At 42.8% G+C, this 15,246-nt stretch overlaps 1 protein-coding gene across 1 annotated transcript; it reads right to left on the bottom strand.

The window, feature by feature from the left end:
* Nucleotides 1–11,728: 11,728 nt before the first annotated feature.
* Nucleotides 11,729–14,943, bottom strand: LOC122340438. Its single transcript, XM_043234062.1, has 4 exons — nt 14,195–14,943; nt 12,789–12,870; nt 12,309–12,452; nt 11,729–11,977 (listed from the first exon to the last, which is right to left on the bottom strand). The coding sequence occupies exons 1-4, from the start codon at nt 14,941–14,943 to the stop codon at nt 11,729–11,731; spliced, it is 1,224 nt and encodes a 407-aa protein (XP_043089997.1).
* Nucleotides 14,944–15,246: the final 303 nt, after the last annotated feature.

The raw sequence follows: 15,246 nt of genomic DNA on the forward strand, positions 1-15,246 counted from the left end.
AGATACTAGAAAAGGTAGTATCCTCACAACTGTATTCCTTTTAGGAAAAAATGGTGTCTGTGAGGATTTCCAATCAGGTTTTAGACCGTACCATAGTACTGAGACTGCTCTCATTAGAGTTACTAATGACTTGCTTCTATCATCTGATCGTGGTTTTATCTCGTTATTAGTGCTATTAGATCTTAGCGCAGCATTCGATACTATCGATCACAACATTCTCTTGGATAGACTAGAAAACTATGTTGGCATTAGAGGAAGCGCCTTAGCATGGTTTAAATCATATCTATCTGACCGCTATCAGTTTGTGGCATTAAATGAGAAGGTATCATATCGATCAAAAGTGAATTATGGAGTTCCTCAAGGCTCAGTGCTAGGACCGTTACTTTTCAACCTGTACATGTTACCTCTGGGAGATATTATCAGGAGTCATGGTGTTAGTTTTCATTGCTATGCTGATGATACTCAACTCTATATTTCAGCGCAGCCTGGTGTTACACACCAAATTGAGAAACTAACAGAATGCATAGTTGATATAAAAAGCTGGATGATGAGTAACTTCTTAATGTTAAATTATGAAAAACAGAGGTGCTAATAATTGGACCTAAAAACCCCACATATAATAATCTAGAACACAGCCTATCACTTGATGGCTGCTCTGTTAATTCTTCATCATCAGTTAGGAACCTAGGTGTGCTGTTTGACCGCAATCTTTCCTTTGAAAATCATGTTTCTAGCATCTGTAAAACTGCGTTTTTCCATCTTAAAAATATATCTAAATTACGACCTATGCTTTCAACCTCTAATGCAGAAATATTAATTCATGCGTTTATGACCTCAAGGTTAGATTATTGCAATGCTTTATTGGGTGGTTGTTCTGCACGCTTAATAAACAAACTTCAGCTAGTCCAAAACGCAGCAGCCAGAGTCCTTACTAGAACAAGGAAGTATGATCATATTAGCCCGGTTCTGTCAACACTGCACTGGCTCCTATCAAACATCGAATAGATTTTAAAATCTTATTAATTACCTATAAAGCCCTGAATGGTTTAGCTCCTCAATACTTGAGCGAGCTCTTATCACATTATAGTCCTGCACGTCCGCTGCGTTCTCAAAACTCTGGCCATTTGATAATACCTAGAATATCAAAATCAACTGCGGGCGGCAGATCATTTTCCTATCTAGCACCTAAACTCTGGAACAATCTCCCTAACTCTGTTCGGGAAGCAGACACACTCTGCCAGTTTAAATCTAGATTAAAGACACATCTTTTTAACTTAGCCTACACATAACACACCAACACACACACCTTATTATTCAAATCCGTTAAAGGATTTTTAGGCTGCATTACTTAGATTTGCTGGAACCGGGAACACTACTCCTAAAATACGATGTACTTGTGACATCGTAAAAAGAATGGCATCTACGCTAATATTAGTCCTGTCTCTTTCTCAATCTGTTTTCAGTTTGTATCCAGACCAGATGGTGGATCAGCACCCAGAGATTATGTTCATCAGAGACCAGAACACCTAGATGCGCCCCGTGGACCAATCACCAGATCCTGATGCACACACGCACACGCACATACTAAGTCATTTACACTACCTGACACAGCTGCGTTTAAAATTGAACTGGAAGTTAAGTGCTGGGCGTCCAGTCAGAGGAGAACTGACCCCAACTGAGTCTGGTTTCTCCCAAGGTTTTTTTTTCTCCATTCTGTATGCATGGGGTTTTGTTTCCTTGCCGCTGTCGCCTCTGGCTTGCTTGGTTGGGGACACTTAACTTCTAGTGACTATCGTTGAATTGACTACAGAGACCGTCTCTGCATTTAATAAAAAATTGGTCACTCTCGTCATTATACATCCCTGTCATTATAATGTACAGTGCTTTGATGCAACCTGTGTTGTTAAAAGCGCTATATAAATAAAAATGATTGATTGATTGATTGAACAAATATTTGAGCGTTCAAAACCTACGTCCAGACATCCAGGCTCACAGACTAACCCCATAACAGTAACACATTACTGGGCATGATTTTATTCAATAAATGCATGGGCCCACACACTCACCCCATTACTATAACACTATTATGGGCATGATCTTGGCCGGGTTGAGTGTGACTTCTCGTAGGTTTTCCCACTCGACCATGGTAACCATGGAAGAAATTTTTTACATTTCAAATACTAAGTCCAGATATCCAGGCTCAGGACTAACCCCATAACAGCAAGACATAACTGGGCATGATTTTGTTCACTAAAGGCCCTGTATTACAGCTTTCTTTAAGGCATGGGCCCACAAACTCACCCCATTACTAAAACACTTTTATGGGCCTGATCTTGGCCGGGTTAAGCGTGACTTCTCGTAGGTTTTCCCACTCGACCATGGTAACCCTGGAACAAATATCGAAGCATTCAAAACCTAAATCCAGACATCCAGGCTCACAGACTAACCCCATAACAGTAACACATTACAGGGCATGACTTTATTCAGTAAAGGCCTGGGCTTACAGACTCACTCCATTACTATTACACTATTAGGGGCATGATCTTGGCTGGGTTAAGTGTGACTTCTCGTAGGCTTTCCCACTCGACCATGGTAACCCTGGAACAACTTTTTAAGAGTTCAAAACCTAAATCTAGACATCCAGGCTCATAGACTATCCCCATAACAGTAACACATTACTGGGCATGATTTTATTCAGTAAAGGCCCTGTATTACAGCTTTCTTTAAGGCATGGACCCACAGACTCACCCCATTACTATAACACTTTCATTGGCACGTTCTTTGCCGGGATAAGTGTGACTTCTCGTAGGTTTTTCCCACTCGACCATGGGAACCCTGGAAAAAATATTGAAGCATTCAAAACCTAAATCCAGACATCCAGGCTCACAGACTAACCCCATAACAGTAACACATTACTGGGCATGATTTTATTCAGTAAAGGCCCTATATTACAGTTTTCTTTAAGGCATGGGCCCAAAACTCACCCCATTACTATAACACTTTTATGGGCATTATCTTGGCTGGGTTAAACGTGACTTCTCGTAGGCTTTCCCACTCGACCACGGTAACCCTGGAAAAAATTTTTAAGCATTCAAAATTTGTTTCCAGGCATCCAGACTCAATGATTTTATGCAGTAAAAAGGCCTCACCCCATTACTATAACACTATTATGGGAATAACCTTGGCCGGGTTAAGTGTGACTTCTCGTAGGCTTTCCCACTCGACCAGGGTAACCCTGGAAGAAATTTTTAACATTTCAAAATCTAAGTCCAGATATCCAGGCTCAAGACTATCCCCATAACCGCAAGACATTACTGGGCATGATTTTATTCACTAAAGGCCCTGTCTTACAGCTTTCTTTAAGGCCTGGGCCCACAAACTCACCCCACTACTATAACACTTTCATGGGGATGATCTTGGCCGGGTTAAAGTGACTTCTCGTAGGTTTTCCCACTCGACCATGGGAACCCTGGAAGAAATTTTTAAGAATTCAAAACCTACATCCAGACATCCAGCCTCACAGACTAACCCTATAACAGCAACACATTTCTGGGCATGATTTTATTCACTAAAGGCCCTGTATTACAGTTATCTTTAAAGCCTGGGCCCACAAACTCACCCCATTACTATAACACTTTCATGAGCATGATCTTGGCCGGGTTAAGTGCGACTTCTCGGACACTTTCCCATTCAACCATGGTAACCCTGGAGGAAATTTTTAAGTCCACACATCCAAGCGCTTCATCCAGGCAATATTGGCCGGGTTAAGTGAGTCTTCTCGTACACTTTCCCACTTGACCATGGTAACCCTGAAGGAAATTTTTAAGCGTTTAAAACCTAAATCCAGACGATATTGGCCGAGTTACGTACGACTTCTTGGATGACTTTTTCACTCGATTCCCACCACCCTGGAAGAAATTTTTAAGCATTCAAAACCCCAGACATCCAGGCGCTTCATCCAGGTGATATTGACCAGGTTAAATTCAACTTCTCGGACGCTTTTCCACTCGACCATGGTAACTCTGGCGAAAAATTTGTAAGCGCTTCAAAACCTAAGTCCAGATATCCAGACGCTTCATCTAGCCGATCTTGGCTGTGATAGTTGGTACTTCTTGGACTCTTTCCCACTCGACCATGGTAACCCTGGAAGAAATTTTTACCTAAGCCCAGACATCCAGGCGCTTCATCCAGGCGATATTGGCCGGTTAAGTGCGACTTCTCGGACGCTTTTCCCTCGACCATGGTAACCCTGGAAGAAATTTTTAAGCGCTCAAAACCTAAGCCCAAACTTCCAGGCGCTTCATCCAGTCGTTATTGGCCAGGTTAAATGCGACTTCTCGGACGCTTTCCCACTCGACCATGGGAAACCTGGAACAAGTTTTTAAGCATTCAAAACCTAAGTCCAGACATCCAGCCGAACTTGGCCGGTTAAGCTCGACTTCTTGGACAGTTTCCCACTCAACCATGGTAATCCTGGAAGAACTTTTAAGCGTTTTAAACCTAAGTCCAGACATCCAGGCGCTTCATATAGCCGATCTTGGCTGTGATAAGTGCTACTTTTTGGACTCTTTCACACTTGAATCCTACCAACCGGAAGGAAAATTTTAAACGTTCAAAACCTTAGTCCTAACATTCAGATACTTCATCCAACATATCTTAGCCAAGATAGATGCGATTTCTCGGACGCTTTCCCACTCGACCATGGTAACCCTGGAGGAAATTTTTATGCGTTCAAAACCTAAGTCTAGACATCCAGGCGCTTCAACCAGGAGATATTGTCCGGGTTAAGTGCGCCTTCTTGTCACGCTTTCCCACTCGACCATGGTAACTCTGGAGGAAATTTTTAAGCGTTCAAAACCTACGTCCAGACATCCAGGCTCACAGACTAACCCCATAACAGTTACACATTACTGGGTATGATTTTATTCAGTAAAGGCCTGGGCCCACAAATTCAACCCATTACTATAACACTTTTATGCGCATGATCTTGGCGGTTTAAGTGTGACTTCTCGTAGTCTTTCCCCCTCAACAATGGTAACCCTGGAAGAAATTTTTAAACGTTCAAAACTTAAATCCAGACATCCAGGCTCACAGACTAACCCCATAACTGTAACACATTACTGGGCATGACTTTATTCAGTGAAGGCCTGGGCCCACAGATTCACCCCATTACTATAACACTTTCATGGGCATGATCTTGGCCGAGTTAAGTGTGTCTTCTCGTAGGTTTTCCCACTCGACCATGGTAACACTGGAAGAAATTTTAAAGCGTTCAAAACCGAAATCCAGACATCCAGGCTCACAGACTAACCCCATAACAGTAACACATTACTGGGCATGATTTTATTCACTAAAGGTCCTGTATTACAGCTTTCTTTAAGGCCTCAAACCAGAGACTCACCCTAATACTATAACAATTTCATGGGCATGATCTTGGCCGGGTTAAGTGTGACTTCTCGTAGATTTTCCCACTCGACCATGGTAACACTGGAAAAAAATTTAAAGCGTTCAAAACCTAAATCCAGACATCCAGGCTCACAGACTAACCCCATAACAGTAACACATTACTGGGCATGATTTTATTCAGTAAAGGCCCTGTATTACAATTTTCTTTAAGGCCTGGGCCCACAAACTCACCCCTTTACTATAACACTTTTATAGGCATGGTCTTGGCTTCGGAATAAGTGTGACTTCTCGTCGGCTTTCCCATTCGACCATGGTAACGCTGGAAGAAATTTTTAGCGTTCAAAACCTAAATCCAGACATCCAGGCTCACAGACTAACCACATAACAGTAACACATTACTGGGCATGATTTTATTCAGTAAAGGCCCTGTATTACAATTTTCTTTAAGGCCTCGACCCACAAACTCACCCCCTACGTCCATTACTATAACACTTTCATGGGCATGATCTTGGCCGGGTTAAGTGTGACTTCTCATAGGTTTTCCCACACGACCATGGTAACCCTGGAACAAATAATTGAGCGTTCAAAACCTACGTCCAGACATCCAGGCTCACAGACTAATCCCATAACAGTAACACATTACTGGGCATGATTTTATTCAGGAAAGGCCTGGGCCCACAATCTCACCCTATTACTACAACACTATTATGGGCATGATCTTGGCCGACGTAAGTGTGACTTCTCGTAGGCTTTCCCACTCAACCATGGTAACCCTGGAACAAATAATTGAGCGTTCAAAACTACGTCCAGACATCCAGGCTCACAGACTAATCCCATAACAGTAACACATTACTGCATGTGACTTTATTCAGTAAAGGCCTGGGCCCAGAAACTCAACCCTTTACTACTACACTTTTATGGGGCACGATCTTGGCCGACTTAAGTGTGACTTCTCTTAGGCTTTCTTACTCGACCATGGTAACCCTGGAAGAACCTTTTAAGCATTCAAAACCTACGTCCAGACATCCAGCCACACAGACTAACCCTATAAAAGTAACACATTACTGGGCACGACTTTATTCAGTAAAGGCCTGGGCCCACAAACTCACCCCATTACTGTAACAATTTTATGGGCATGATCTTGGCTGGGTTAAGTGTGACTTCTCTTAGGCTTTCCCACTCAACCATGGTAACCCTGGAAGAAATTTTTAACATTTCAAAAACTAAGTCCAGATATCCAGGCTCAAGACTAACCCCATAACAGCAAGACATTATTGGGCATGATTTTATTCACTAAAGGCCCTGTATTACAGTTTTCTTTAAGGCCTGGGCACACAAACTCACCCCATTACTATAACACTTTCATGGGCATGATCTTGGCCGAGTTAAGTGTGACTTCTCGTAGGTTTTCCCACTCGACCATGGTAACCCTGGAAGAAATATTGAAGTATACAAAACCTAAATCCAGACATCCAGGCTCAGAGACTAACCCCATAACAGTAACACATTACTGGGCATGATTTTATTCAGTAAAGGCCTGGACCCACAGACTTACCCCATTACTATAACACTATTATGGGCATGATCTTGGCCGGGTTAAGTGTGAATTCTCGTATGCTTTCCCACTCGACCATGGTAACCCTGGAAGAAATTTTTAACATTTCAAAAACTAAATCCAGATATCCAGGATCAAGACTATCCCCATAACAACAAGACATTACTGGACATGATTTTATTCAGTAAAGGCCCTGTATTACAGTTTTCTTTAAGGCATGGGCCACCAAACTCACCCCATTACTATAACATTTTCACGGGCATGATCTTGGCCGGGTTTAGTGTGACTTCTTGTAGGTTTTCCCACTCAACCATGGTAACCCTGGAAGAAATATTGAAGCATTCAAAACCTAAATCCAGACATCCAGGCTCACAGACTAACCCCATAACAGTAACACATTACTGGGCATGATTTTATTCAGTAAAGGCCTGGGCCCACAGACTCATCCCATTACTATAACACTTTTATGGGCATGATCTCGGCCGGGTTAAGTGTGACTTCTCATAGGCTTTCCCAATCGACCATGGTAACACTTGAAAAAACTTTTAAGCGTTCAAAACCTAAATCCAGACATCCATGCTCACAGACTAACCCCATAACAGTAACACATTACTGGGCATGATTTTATTCAGTAAAGGCCCTGTATTACAGCTTTCTTTAAGGCCTCGACCCACAAACTCACCCCATTACTATAACAATTTCATGGGCATGATCTTGGCCGGGTTAAGTGTGACTTCTCGTAGATTTTCCCACACGACCATGGTAACCCTGGAACAAATATTTGAGCGTTCAAAACGTTTGTCCAGACATCCAGGCTCACAGACTGATCCCATAACAGGAACACTTTACTGGGCATGATTTTATTCAGTAATGGCCTGGGCCCACAGACTCACCCCAATACTATAACGGGCGTGATCTTGGCGGGTTAAGTGTGACTTCTCGTAGGCTTTCCCACTCGACCATGGTAACCCTGGAACAAATAATTGAGCATTCAAAACCTACGTCCAGACATCCAGGCTCACAGATTAACCCCATAACAGCTACACATTACTGCGTATGACTTTATTCAGTAAAGGCCTGGGACCAGAAACTCAACCCATTACTATAACACTGTTATGGGCATGATCTTGGCCGGGTTAAGTGTGACTTCTCGTAGGCTTTCTTACTCGACAATGGTATCCCTGGAAGAAACTTTTTAAGCATTCAAAACCTACGTTGCAGACATCTAAGCACACAGACTAATCCCTTAACAGTAACACATTACTGGGCATGATTTTATTCAGTAAAGGCCTGGGCCAACAGCCTCACCCCATTACTATAAAACTTTTATGGGAATGATCTTGGCCGGGTTAAGTGTGACTTCTCGTAGGCTTTCCCACTCGACCATGGTAACCCTGGAACAAATTTTTAAGCGTTCAAAACCTAAATCCAGACATCCAGGCTCACAGACTAACCCCATAACAGTAACACATTACTGGGCATGATTTTATTCACTAAAGGCCCTGTATTACAGCTTTCTTTAAAGCCTGGACCCACAGACTCACCCCATTACTATAACACTTTCATGGGCATGATCTTGGCCGGGTTAAGTGTGACTTCTCGTAGGCTTTCTTACTCGACAATGCTAACCCTGGAAGAAATTTTTAAGCGTTCAAAACCTAAATCTTGACATCCAGGCTCACAGACTAACCCCTGTCATGGAATTTTCAACTCAAAATTATGTGAAGACTGAAAAATAAAGAGTCCAGCAAATTTGTCTTTGTCTTGCTTTTATTTCTCCGCGCAGAGAATGAAATGATCTAGTTTACACACAGTGAAGTCTGTGAGCAAAGAGATAACAGTGAGCTCACAGGTCAGAGGTTTTATAGGCAAAAGTATACATTCCAAGGTCGCTCAAATCCACCTCGAACCAATTGAAATAATCCAAAGTCACGTCACCCATCTCGTGCTTACTGTGTCTGGTTTTTCTCTAGTTTATCTCCCGTACCTAGCACAGATAGGGCATCCTGTACCCACATGAGGTTGTTTAACATGGGTTTAACCTCTGCCACGCACACAGTGTATGTTTACCATAACTCTAACATTCCAGGTCACTAATTGCGCATTTGTGTTCGTGTGCTAGTACCGTGATGTTACGAATATATGTAATCTATCTTTAAGTGAAGTTAGTTTAATAGTGAAGTTAATTCAATTCAGTGTTAAAAGTGAACAATAAACATTAAATGTAATCATTAGAATAATTTCCATTACACTCCTCCCTTTTGATCATTCTTGATCACCTGTCAAATTAGAATATAATAAAATAAAATCCCTTAACGATAACATCAAGTGTGTAAATTCACATGGATTCAGAACACACCATCACACAATAAGGGTTTGAAAACATAATAAACATTTTTAACTTGTGATTAACTGGAGATTACATAAACTCAATCTGAGGAAATCATCTCTTGACTTTATATATATAAAAAACGTTAATTGAAATGTAGAATTTTTTTTTCCCTTTAAATGGTGTTATCTTTTGAAACTATCTACTCGAGACCCCTTTAATCATTAGGTTACTCTTCATCATCACTTGAATCATCATAATCATCACAATCAACAATATTCACCACCTTTCTGGATTTATCCTCTATCTTACTCCCCCAGTGATTAAACGTTATCATTTGGTGGGTGACCGAAGCTCTCATAGTCGAATTCACTGCTCTTTTTACCATGCTCATCACACAAGGCCATATACATAGTAACAGGACAAACACAAATAGTGCTGAAATGGCAAGCAAACCAATATACTCAGCTTTTTGCCATAATCCCTTGAACCAATTCCATCCCCACACATCATCATCAGCACTAATCTCCCTAGCCTTTAGCCTGTTTACAGCATTAGTGATATTTTGAATACCCAAATCTATCATATGACCATCAGCATCATTGTCAGGAATATAGGTACAACATGCAGTCCCTACAACAGCACACACGCCTCCAGAAATAGCTGTAAGTTGATCCAACACAAGTCGATTCTGCAACGCTGTCAGTCTCAGGCCTCTCAGTTCCTCCTTGATCCCCTCCATCATCACCTTTGTGGTATTCATGAAGCTGATTAGTTCATACCGTGTCACTTCCACTTCATTTTGGAGGAAAGCTACCCCAAGAGACGGGATCAAAGCCTGGAAGAATTTCTCAGCTCCGTTCCATAGTCGATGTTCTTTCGGGACAGGGTTGTTCCGTCCAAGGCTTGATATCTTGACTCGGTCACGCAGTGAAGTCACCCTTTTTTCGATTTCTCTCTTGGCCTTAGTGAGGCGATGTCCTGGCTTCTTCGTGTGAAGTTGTTCTGGTGCTCTTACCGCGATAGCTCCTCCATATAACTGTACCATAGCACATGTGCCTGTCCACCGACGGGGCAGTGAAGCATACACGACATGTCCACACAGCCAGTACCATTCCTCCACCACACTGGTACCATCGTTGTCAGGAATGTGGACTTCTGAGCAATCTTGTTTGCATCTCACCCGATCGTTGGGGTTGCTACCGGTGAGGTAACGTCGGCTGATGTGACATTGTGGCAGAAGTCCTACCCCAATGATGGTATTCAACAAGCACCCCATGCATTTGTGACCGGCTTCTTGAGTGATCAGGAGTGAGTTGTACATCTCATTGCAGTGATTGATGGGTATTTCTCCCATGGAGTCTTGTCCCCCGTCATTTCGATAACAGGTCAGGTTAGATGGTATGTCTTTCACTATAGCAATGCGGCCTGCCACCCTCTTCAGGGTTCTAATCTTTGTCCACTCAGTTGAATTCTCCATGATCCAGAAGTCACTGTGCTCGGGTAGCCCTGCTGCTGCCACTGATATTGCTGTTATGTGCTTGATCAGATCCTTATCTGGGTCTTGATAGGCCCACCAATCCCCTCCGGTTATGCTGTGAGGAGTTGTGCACACACGTAGCAGTCAGTCAAGTCATTCGTTTTAGCAGTGAAGTTAAGCAGCCTCCACCACATATTGTTAGCATACGGATGTGGCGGATTCGGGTGATCTAACCAGTGCTCATCTCCTGTCTTGACCGCTCTGACTTGCCGGAGGAGAGTTTGATTGATCATATCGTCACATTCAGTGACATGATGTTCACGTTGTTTCTCCATGTATATCATGATGAATAGTGCAAATGAGAGGACGACCAGCGTCATACTTATGATTAGGGTCAAGAGGTTTGGGTACAAGTCGTATAGTTTTTTGAACTTGTCTATCTTCCTTCTCAATTTAGAGGATACCATCTTGTCAGATACTGCCACGTGACACCTGGTATTTTTGTAGGGAAGAAACAAATTTGCCCTGTTTGTCTATCTAATTGAGGTCTTATATTTGGTTTACTATACAGGAACGCAGCAGTCTGTCCTTCATACAAATGTGATGCTCTCCAGCCAATTGTGGTAATGACAGCTAACACTGCACTATCTTGTTCAACTATTTGTCTAACTACTTTACATTCGTCGTTTCCTATTTTCCTCTTATAGCAGCGATATAGAATCGGGGTGAACGGGTATCTGGTGTGCCACCTCGAAGCGTCTGATCCAGAGAGCCCTTGCTCTTCTATGGTGATGGGAAAAATCCTTTTCCTTTTCGGCATCCGTTGGCCTGTACTGACATCAGATCACTCCCACACAGTGATGTTGCTGCGTGTTCAGCTCCCATACACCACTGTGTGTTTGTTTACCTTTGTCAGTCAGACGTCCCCCTTGGCACGGGGCAGCTGGTCAATCACTGTTTATTGGGTTGGGTCTCCCTCTGGTGGTGGTGGGACCTTCTTGCAGTGGCTGGCGTGTATCCACGTAGCCCTCTCAGCCACCTTAACCGCAGTGTGCGTTATCAGCAGGACCTGGAACGGGCCGTTCCACCTCCTTGATTTCCAATGTTTCCTTCTGAAATCCTTGACCACCACAAAATCACCAGGTCTGATGTCATGCAGAAATCCCTCTGCTGGCTTAGGTAGAGCGTCCTTGACCTGTTGAGAGATCTGAGAGAGAGTCGAAGACAGATTTTTACAATAGTTCAACATGTCATCTTCACACAGAGCAGTAGAGGGCAATGGTCGGGGTTCGGTCCCACTCCAGCGATGGAGGCCTGCCAAACAAGATTTCAAATGGGCTGAGATTAGACTTTGCTCTTTTTCTCATTCTCATATACATCAACACAATGGGAAGTGCTTTGACCCAAGACAGACCTGTTTGCTCACAACACTTTGCCAGTTTATTTTTCAAAATTCCATTTTCTCTTTCAACACTACCCCCGGACGCTGGGTGATAGGAGGTATGTTTACGTATGTCGATTCCTAAGAATTTCCCAACCTGATCGATTGCCTCATTAGCAAAAGGTGTGCCATTATCACTACTAATCTTTTTTGGTATTCCCCATCTTGGGACGATCTCAGACACCAGTGCCTTTGCAACAGCCCCAGCGTTTTGCTTAGATGTGGGGAAAACTTCCACCCACTTTGAGAACATATCAACCAGAACAAGGCAGAATTTCTTACCTTCACATGGTGTCAGTTCAATGAAATCGAACATTATATGATCAAAAGGTTGACTTGGTGGTGGATGTGCTGCCAAAGGGACCTGTTGTCCTCTTCCTACATTATTTGTGGCACAGATCATACAAGATTGACAATATTTTTCTGCAAAGGAAGTAAATCCTTTTGTAAACCAATATTGATTGATCATGTCAAACATTCCCATTTTGCTTATGTGATCTAACCCGTGCACTAATTTGGCATAGTGTGGGAAAAAGTGTTTTGGCAAACAAGGTTTGTCTTCGGTGCTCAGCCAAACGTTGTCTTTCAGCTTGCACTCGGCCTTCACCCATTGTTTTTTCTCTTCTGGTGTTGCGAAACCCTGCATAGCTGCAAGAGAACTAGAAGGGAATGTTAGTTCGTCATTGTTAACAGTTACACATGTAAGAGAAGGTTCTGTTCCCTTTGTTGCGTTCTTCGCAGCGATATCAGCGCGCGTTGTTTCCTAATGATACAAAATCGTTAAACTTGGAATGCGCGACGCACTTGCAAATAGCAATCGACCTTGGAAGCAAAATCGCTTCTAGCAAGGCTGCTATTTTGTCATGATTTTGGATGGGTTTACCATCGGATTTTAGAAATTTCCTACATCGCCATAGAGCCGAAAAATCATGACAGGTCGAAAAAGCATAACGAGAATCTGTGTAGATGGTGACTGTTTTTCCTTCTGCGATTTTACAGGCCTCAGTTAATGCGACTAATTCGGCCGCTTGCGCAGAGTAATGCGCGGGGAGTGCTCCACTTGCTAATGTCGCATGCGCGGTGGTTACTGCGTAACCTACTCTGTTTTTACCGGTTTCTGGGTCTCGAGACGCTGAACCATCAACAAATAAAACCAAATCTGAATTGTCAAGGGGGGTTTCTTTTAAATCTGGTCGCGGTGTGCACCTGTTCCAATGCAGCGATACAATTATGTTCCTCGCCATCCTGCTCGGTTGGGAGCAGTGTGGCAGGATTCAACACTGTACACCGTTTCACTGTGATGTTTGGCATTTCCAATAGAATGGTATTATATCTGAGCCATCTGGCTGTGGACAAATGAGATGTTTTCTGTTCCAACAAGATCATAGAGACAGCGTGTGGCACTAGTAGTGTTACATCAGAATACCCCACAATTTCCTTGAAGCTAAAATAGCTTTTTCTGCTGCTGCTACAGCTCTCAGACAATTTGGTAGACCTGCTGCCACAGGGTCGAGTTTACTTGAAAAATATGCCACCGGTCTCAGCTTTCCCCCGTGATCCTGTAACAGAACAGAAGACATGAAACCATTTTTCTCATCAACTGTTTGTACAAAATTTCTCTCAGGGTCTGGAAGTCCCAGACTTGGGGATGTTTGTAACAACATTTTCAACCTTTCAAATGCTTTCTCTGCTTCAGGAGTCCAGGTCAGTTTGTCATGTGGCTGCAACCTTTTCCGTGAGCCAAAGCGCTCAAAGGTGATTCTTCAATGGCATAGTTGGGAATAAATGTTCTACAATACGAACACATTCCCAAAAATGACATGAGCTGTTTTTTTGTCAGAGGCTTTGGAATCTTTTGAATTGCCTCTATTCTCTTTTGTGTTAGAGATTTTCCTGCTTGTTGATAATGTGACCTAGAAACGTCACCTCCTTTTTGCAAACTGCAACTTTGACAAACTGACCTTGTGGCCTTCAGCAGCCAAATGTTTCAACAGCTTTACAGTGTCCTGTGTACAAGTTTCTTCATCTCTGGCTGTTATTAAGAGATCATCGACATATTGAATTAAAGCTGACCCTGGTGTCAATTGTAATGTTTCCAAACTTCTCTTCAGTGCCTCGCCGAACAACACAGGCGAATTTTTGAATCCTTGACAAAGTCGAGTAAAAGTGTAAGGTTTGCCATTAAAATTGAAAGCAAACCAAAATTGGCTGTCTTTATGAACCGGCACAGAAAAGAAAGCATTGGAAAGATCAACAACCGAAAACCATTCAGCATCACCTGGTATTTGTGATAGGAGTGTGTACGGGTTGGGGACAATAGGAGCCTGTGTCTGAACTGCATCATTTACAGCCTGCAAGTCTTGCACAAACCTCCACTCAACTGGCTGGTCTGCGTCTCTTATCTTTTTGACAGGAAAAATGGGTGTACGCACAGGAGAGTTCTCACATTCCACAATCACTCCAGCCTTTTTCAATGCTTCAAAAACTGGTTTGATTCCCTCAATAGCTTCCCTTTTCAAAGGATATTGAGGTTTGCATGGTCTGTAATCAGATTTTGGAATAATTTGAATAGGGTCACAATTCTTGATCAACCCCACGTCATATTTAGAAGAAGCCCAAACGGTCTTTGGAACTTCCCTGAGAGCTGGAATGCTTTCCATTTCAGTTTCTGTAAGGAAGCAGTGATTGGGCAATGCACTTTCGCTCACATGAACTGTGCTGCGTTCAGCCATCGCAGCAGGCTCAGTCAAATTCATTCGATATGCAGACAGAGTTGGATTATATTCAACATTTTCTCAGCAGTCCGCAACCAATTTTCATGAAAGATGCACGTCTTTACAAAGGGACCAATGTCTTCCCAACGATTGTCGCTCCCTTTCGACAACGACACATGGGGAAAAGAATCCACAACATCAAAAAACATCTGCTGTTCATCGCGTTTAATGCAACAGCAGCAGCAGCACATTTATTTTCTGTCCAAATTAGCCAATTCAATTGCAATGTCTCAATACGCGGAAACCATTTCTGTTCAAACA

The sequence above is a fragment of the Puntigrus tetrazona genome, unplaced genomic scaffold, assembly GCF_018831695.1.
Source record: "Puntigrus tetrazona isolate hp1 unplaced genomic scaffold, ASM1883169v1 S000001056, whole genome shotgun sequence".
NCBI lineage: Eukaryota > Metazoa > Chordata > Actinopteri > Cypriniformes > Cyprinidae > Puntigrus > Puntigrus tetrazona.